This window comes from Microtus ochrogaster, chromosome 8, assembly GCF_000317375.1.
Source record: "Microtus ochrogaster isolate Prairie Vole_2 chromosome 8, MicOch1.0, whole genome shotgun sequence".
Taxonomy (NCBI): Eukaryota; Metazoa; Chordata; class Mammalia; order Rodentia; family Cricetidae; genus Microtus; species Microtus ochrogaster.
Window position 1 is genome coordinate 6,349,330 of NC_022015.1, and position 7,308 is coordinate 6,356,637.

The 7,308-nt window shown below is 46.3% G+C and overlaps 1 protein-coding gene across 1 annotated transcript; it reads right to left on the reverse strand.

The window, feature by feature from the left end:
* Nucleotides 1-4,325: 4,325 nt before the first annotated feature.
* Nucleotides 4,326-7,060, reverse strand: Calca (calcitonin related polypeptide alpha). Its single transcript, XM_005351032.2, has 4 exons — nucleotides 6,968-7,060; nucleotides 5,941-6,035; nucleotides 5,194-5,334; nucleotides 4,326-4,509 (listed from the first exon to the last, which is right to left on the reverse strand). Exons 2-4 carry the CDS (start codon nucleotides 6,024-6,026, stop codon nucleotides 4,326-4,328), a joined length of 411 nt encoding a protein of 136 aa, XP_005351089.1. The 5' UTR covers nucleotides 6,027-6,035; nucleotides 6,968-7,060.
* Between the last annotated feature and the right edge of the window lie 248 nt (nucleotides 7,061-7,308).

The window sequence follows — 7,308 nt, forward strand, 5'->3', positions numbered from 1 at the left end:
GGTGGAGAAAACTAAACTGAATGCTGGGAGGAAGAAGGTGGAGTCTAGGAGAAGCCATTTAGCCCCACTAGAGTCAGACAGAACTTTATCTGGTAAGCCACAGCTATGTGGCAATACACAGATTACTAGAAATGGGTTAAGTTAATATGTAACAATTAGCCATAAGAAGCTAGAGCTAATGGGCCAACCAGTGATTTAATTAATACAGTTTCTGTGTGCTTATTTCTGGTCTGAGCAGCTGGGCAGCTGAGAAGCAAGCAAGTGGCCTCCTTACAACAGTATGATATTGCCAGTGTGCTGCTAATATCCATTGCTTCTTAGGTTTCTGAACCACTGAACCTGATGCTGTTTGAGGGATCAAATTAGTTACTCTTTCATTCTATGGACCCCTGAGACAACTTGGAGGTATTAACAGGATTCTGATGTGAATTCAATGTAAATATGAAGCAACCCTAGATCTCAAGCTAAAATAAATTTTGTTTTCCTTACTTTTAACTTATCTCCCTAATCATAGGTATCATAGCTAGAGTGTTCCTTGGCTTTATGCTGATGATAATTAATCAAATGGATAAGAAGGGTGGGGTTAGATTGTGTCTAGAGTGAAAGAGTGTGCAATGGCTTCAGGCAGGGAAACAGAATTATTAACAAATTTGTGGCCGGGAAAGATTCTGGTCAGTTGAAGAATTCAGTATCCAAGAGATAACTGAAGGTATCTTGGGCAATTAAAACTGAGGAAAACCATAAGGAACCTGAGAGTTGATCACAAGCTTGAAAGGGACTATTGAGCTGTCACTTACTCACCAAATCAATAACTATTCATTGAGTGCTGCCTGGTTCAGGCACACTATTCTGTATATTGGGGAAGAGCAATTAATAAAATGGACATATCACTACTGATGTGTACCTTGTTAATGGTGAAAGGCACAAACAATAAATGAAGTAGGAAAAACTATGGTACAGTAACAAGATAAAGTAGTAAGGAGAAAACCAAAAATAAATAAATAAATAAAAATAAATAAAATAAGGAGAAATGCTAAGGTGTGGTGGGTACAGTTTCAGGATACATGACCAAGGTAAGTAACATTTGAGTGAAGATAAGAAGGGGACATTGGGTATGAGGGTTCTGCACAGAGTGACGCTAGCCAGTGTTGACTAACAGTGCTGACTACTTTGACATAGGAATTGAAGATAGTGCTAAAGCCAGTGTGGGGGAGGGTAGATGTGGCTGGCCAGGTGATAGGGCTGGATGTGAAAGAAGCTCAAGTTGGACTCTTAAGGTACCACAGTGCCTCAAGGGCTTTCATGGAGAGATGAGGAGTCATCAAAGTGCTTCAGCTGTACGAGAAATGGTTGCAATCTACCTTTTACAATGCCAGCTAGGGTACTATGTTGAGTGGAAGGAGGAAGGAATATAATTCCATATGCCCAAGAATATAGTCAGTGATAGAAGGGACTCAGTTTCCTAAGCAGCTAGTACTGATTGCTTGACTTGTATACTAGTGAGACTGACTACCCACTCATCTTGGAGTTCCACTCAGCAACTTGCCACTGGTGGGTCCCAGAAGATGCCTGGGATATAGTTACTGGCAATCTCCTACATGAAACAAAACATCAGAATCAATGACATCACAGCTTCCCATGTGCAGCAGGAGTCTGTGATTCTGCAGTATGTATTGCCTTACTCCCCTAAATAGAGGATAAGCACCATATGGGCAGGAAGCTTTATTCATTGCTCAATTCCCAGTGCCTACAATAGTAGCAGCATACAGCAATCAGTAAGCAAATGCTTGCTAAATGTGCAGATGTCTCTGTTGGGCTTGTTGCATGACCTTGAGTAAGACTCGTTCATGCCTCGTTCATGTGTCTTACATGCTATGAAGTGGATCTGGAAGGCAATGATAACCATTATAGATTGGCTAGCCTTTGGTTCCTATTTAAACTTCAAGCTATTTCTAAAGCTTTTGTAGGCCAAGAAAGGGACTTTTATGGGAAAAAAAAATTAGAGGTAAGTAAGATCAAACCTAAGAAATGAAGAATCACAGGTAACCTCTGGGGCTGGGAACCAGGTCACTCTCTGAAAATAAAAGTGTATTGTCCTCTTTGACATACACAACATTCTCATAAATGGAGGAGGTTAACCAGAAACTCAGAGTCTAAGGCACCAAGAATTACCCAAGCACAATGCCTTTGCTTAAGCAAAGTGCTCACAGGCCCCCAAAGCTCTCTTGGAAAAAGCAGTATAAGTAACAGCAGAGACTCCACTTGAGGATATCGAAAATACATTTTTTAATTTTGAGTAAGTTCACAAGTGACAACAATGACATTTCTTTAAACACATAGGCCCATTAAGTCACAGCCCTACCAGGTGTCCCCAGAAGGCGATGGTTTCAATCCCCTTGAGGTTTATCAGAGTTGTCAACATCAACAGGCTGGTTTACGGGAACCGGATGTGCTACCAGATAAGCCGGAGCCATGCTGTCACATTTACTGATAGACAGAACCACACATATAACATGATGCACAAGAGGCAACTATAATGAGCTCACTCTGCACTTAGCTTGAGTTCCTGTCAAAGGAAGAGGGGTTTTCAACACCAAGAAGGATGCAAATATGTATGTCTTCCATCAGCCTTTCCTACACATGACTTTAATAACACATGAGAAGAATTTGAGTTTATCTTTATTGTAACCTAGGAGGGGAAAAGAAAAGAACAAAGTTTAGCTATTGATTGTTGAACTCTTGAAATTATTTCATTTAGTTTTCTATTAATCCTGCGGATGCCCCCAGTTTATAAAGAAAGAAATTTGAAACTCAGTGAGAGTTAAGTGACTGTTCCGTGTTATATATCTAGTAGAGAGCAAATACGGTTCTCAAACCTTTGGCTTCTCTTAAACTGTAGTATATACTAAAAGATGATGTCACTGGCTTTTGAACCGAAATAGTATTTACAATTACAGTGATGAATGTACAGTATCTGTCCCTCCTGGTCCTAGAGCACAACATCACAGGAAAGACAAAGGAGGCAGAGCAGATCGGCAGGGAAAAGGGAAAGTTAGGGCTAGGGGCTAAAAAAAGCTATAAGATGGGATCCGATTTGCTGCTCCAGTGATATTCAGAGTATGGCTTATGTCCCCAAGTATGTAGACATCTATTTTCACCACTAGCTGTACAAGGAAGTCACCTTTATTCTGGGGACTATTACCTGCTCAGGCCTGAAGGTCTCTGCGGCGTCGGCCAAAGGCTTCAGAACCTACATTGGTGGGCACGAAGTTGTCCTTCACCATACCCCCTGACCTGCTCAGCAAACCCGCTAGCCGATGGGTCACACAGGTGGCAGTGTTGCAGGATCTCTTCTGGGCAGTGATGCTGATATTCAGGATGGAGAGAGAGAGGGGGGGGAAGAGAGAGAGAGAGAGAGAGAGAGAGAGAGAGAGAGAGAGAGAGAGAAAGCCTGTCAGTGAGGCTGGGGAGGTGTCTGCCCCTTGGAACTATCATGAGACTATTGCTGCTCTCAGAAGAACCAATTAGCTTTAAGTGTTCCTCCCAAACATGGTTATCAGAATAGACAATCACAAGGCCATTATGGGAAATGCGGTGTTTGCTTCCCTTAGATAGTCCCAGAGGCATTAGAAAGCTCAAAGTGGATTTTGGGGTGACTTACCATAGAACACAGGGTCAATCATGACCATATAAATAAAATTAGGCCAGGATGGATAAATCCAGACTGAATTTTGATGCCACCTCTGAGCCCATTCACAAGGACTGTGGAATCCATGATCCAGTCCCACCTGTGCCTCCTCCCTTAGGAAAGTGGAACCCCTCCCTGAGTCTTACCTGAATGAAGAATGGCGTTGGGGCATCCATCCCAGCAGTGCTTACCTGCTCCTCGGCGCCTCTCTCGCCACTGTTTGAGCTGAGTCATGGGCACCACTCCCAAAACTGTCTGGTTAACCTTAGGGCTAAGACTACTTCTAACTTCAAGTCCTGAACTCCATTAAGCCTGAGATGTGGGCTAGAGCAATGACCACCATGGCTCAAATCTTTTTAGAAAAATAATTTTATTTCCCAAACGACCAACACTTTCAGAAGCAAGACTGAGAAGCTCTGCCAGGAAGCCGGAGGCCATCCCTTGCTCGCTGCCATCTTCCTGGGTGATTCCCTTTCGGCCTGTGACTCCTCCTTTCTCCTCACCCACTGGGGATTCCAGATATCAGCCTTTGCCTCAGGAAAGCAAGCAGTAATAGCCAGGAGAGCAACCAGAGAGGAACTACATGCATCAAATTATAGGAAGAAAGCAAAGGGAAATCAGAAAGGAGAGGAAGAGCTTAGTTGCCAAAATGGGTGTGATGGTGTATCTCCAGGTCCTTGGCCACATCCCTTTTCTTGCCAGGTGCTCCAACCCCAATTGCGGTTTGGGGGAAGGTGTGAAACTTGTTGAGGTCCTGTGTGTATGTGCCCAGCATGCAGGTACTCAGATTCCCACACCGCTTAGATCTGGGGCTGTCCAGGCTGCAGGGAAGAAACATGCCAGGCAGTAAGTGCACCAGGGGCTGACCCTGCGGGCAGTCAGTAAGTTAAACCAGGCAGGAGACTAGACTCTGGGACAGAGGGTGGGTGGAGCTCAGCTCACACAGACTCCATGGGGAAGGCTTGGGGTTGCAGTGGGCCAGGACAGTGTGGGGAAGGGCGGAGGAAAAGGATGGCTCTTTCCAGCATCCATGTGCTGTTCAGTCTCTCATGCTCGACAGGGAGTTTGGATGCAGGTCAGCATGCTTTTTCTTGGGTGCTGGAGCCAGGCCAGGGTTGTTCTGTTTCCAGGCTTGGGGCACACAGGGAGGCAGGGGTAGGGAGGGGTGCTTTCCTTGGCTCTGAGACCACAATCACATCCTCACAAAGGGTTCCCAGACTTAGGCTTTACTGTTACCATTTTTAACTCATTCTACCCCAGGAAATCTCCCCAATATTAGCAGACTACTTTCTACAGTGATGCACACCTTCCCTTAAGTGCTTTCAGAAATAAATCTTTCGGTGCGATTTAACCACAGTCTCACCAGTTGACTTCTGTCTTCAGCGGAGCCTCAGAATAGCTGGGCCCCGTGTCCTGTAAACAGCAGCCAGATGACCAGTGCATTCTCTCCTACCTTCTGGGTTCTGCCTTGCTGTGGTTGTGCTAGGCAGGGTCTGGGACCTTACCTGGAGCCCTCAGCCTCCTGCTCCTCCTCCTGCTCCAGCTCCCTGGCTTTCATCTGCACGTAGTCCTGCACCAGGGCAGCCAGCAGGCGAGCTTCCTCTTCACTGAGGGTGGCCACGCCTGGGCTGCTTTCCAAGGTTGACCTGTGGAGGGGTTTTGCTAGGTTGGAGCAAACCTAGCACCATGTCTGATGGCCTGCCTGGCACTTCCCAGAGAGGCTTGAGCCAGTGTCCTCATTGGTGGTGCACTAGAGCCAGGCTAGGAATTTTGCAAGTTAAATGGTAAGTGTAACTGTAATTAAATAATTAAACAACAAAATAATTAGTGTTGAATCTGAAATGGGGGCTCATTTTAATAAACACAATTTTTTAAGATTTTTAACTATATGAGAATAGACCAACAGATTATAAGTTAGTCAGTTTTATTGGTAAGTTATCAGATTAGAGTGAAATTCATATCTCATATGAATGGAGCAAATAGGTTTGACTATTGGTACTAACTTTGGGGAAGCATTTTGTGAGTTAAGGGGCTATGTGAGGTTTACATTGTTAAGTGGTGCCATCCTGTTACGGGCTGAAAATGATGGATCTCCATCTTTATATCAGAAAAAGTTTATAGTGGACTCATGTGTATATGTACACACACGTATTTCCCTGCACAGAGCTAGTTTTTAAAGGCTCAGCGCTCTACAGTTAACGGCAGGGATCCGTCCAGTCCCAGGACAGTAGAGCGCCTGTCCTTAGACTCACCCGAAAGGTACTGCGTGGAGGCTGCCTGCCTGGTACAGGAGCAAGACGCTGACAACCAGGAACGGGGAGAACTTCAGAAAGCCCATGATGCCTCCCTGCAAGAGAAGAATGACATCATCCTTTTTATTTGCTTCTCTTATGCACCAGTCCAAAGTTCTATGCGCCCACAGACTTGGCCTTCTGTGGGCTCCGGCCTGTGACTCCCTGGCCTTTTGGCTTCATACTGGTAACTACATTTCTCATCACCTTTGCTTCCTCATTGGCAAAGAAGACTGCCAGGTCCAGTGGGAAGGCAGCCCATATAGTTTGGAGAAAATTCTACAGATCGAAGGTGGTGGTGTGTGCCTTTTCATTTCATCTGCCTCATAGGTCAAATTGTTGCTCAGCCTCATGGAGTCCTGGGGGCCTTCTGTCTCTACATTTACCTCCATAGAGAAGCTTAAGCTATCTTCCCTTTGTAGGGCTTTTGTAGACACCCAAGGATGTGAGAAAGAAAGGCGATGGAGAGGGAATCTTTCTGCCTTGGAATCTGTGAGAAACTGAAGCCTGCGCAGCTCAGCCGCTCCACCCTCTGGCAACTCAGTCGCCTGCAAGAACCGATCTAAACTTTAGATCCAAGACATTTCTCTGTAACCCCAGGGTCCTGAATCCGGGTTTGCAATTGAGACTGCTGGCTCAGTTGGTGCTTGGTCCGGACTCGGAACCAGTTTCTCAGGAAACGTGAATATTGAATGCACCATTTGATAAGGACTACTCCTGACTACGTGCTCGATGCCTCGCGGAGAGACACGAGATTGGCGGATCAGGTGTGCCTAGGGCGAGACTAGAGCCCACACTCTAGGGAGACCGGAGGAAGGCTCTGAGGACCAGCGCTTTCGGGTTCTACCTGGATCAGGGTTTGACTTGAACCACGGATTAAGAGACCAGAACCCGCAGGGAAGACAAACTAGAGAGGACTAACAGCGAGAGCAGGAGAGAGCAGAGGGAAAGTAGATGGACACACCTGAGCAGGAATCTCAGGGCTCACCTGGTAAACGGTGGCTCGGAGCAGAGACGGCAGGGTCCTGCTAGGGCCGGGCGGAGATCGCGGTGCGGTGACTCCTGAGCTTGGCAGTGGCTCCGGTGCCTCCCAGTGCCAGCAGCTGCTCTTATTCCCGCCGCGGTGAGTCGGGAGGGGTCCCGGAGAGCTGGGCAGCCAATGGGTGGAAGTGCCCCGTGCCCCAGACAGATTGCGTCACCTCGGTGCTTCCAGAACCCAGAGCATCTAGCAAGATGATACCATTTGGATTTGAATTGAGGTCATTAATGGAAGTGGGGTGGGGGATGGTGGGGATCAGTGAGAAACACCCTTAAAATTAGCGGGAATTT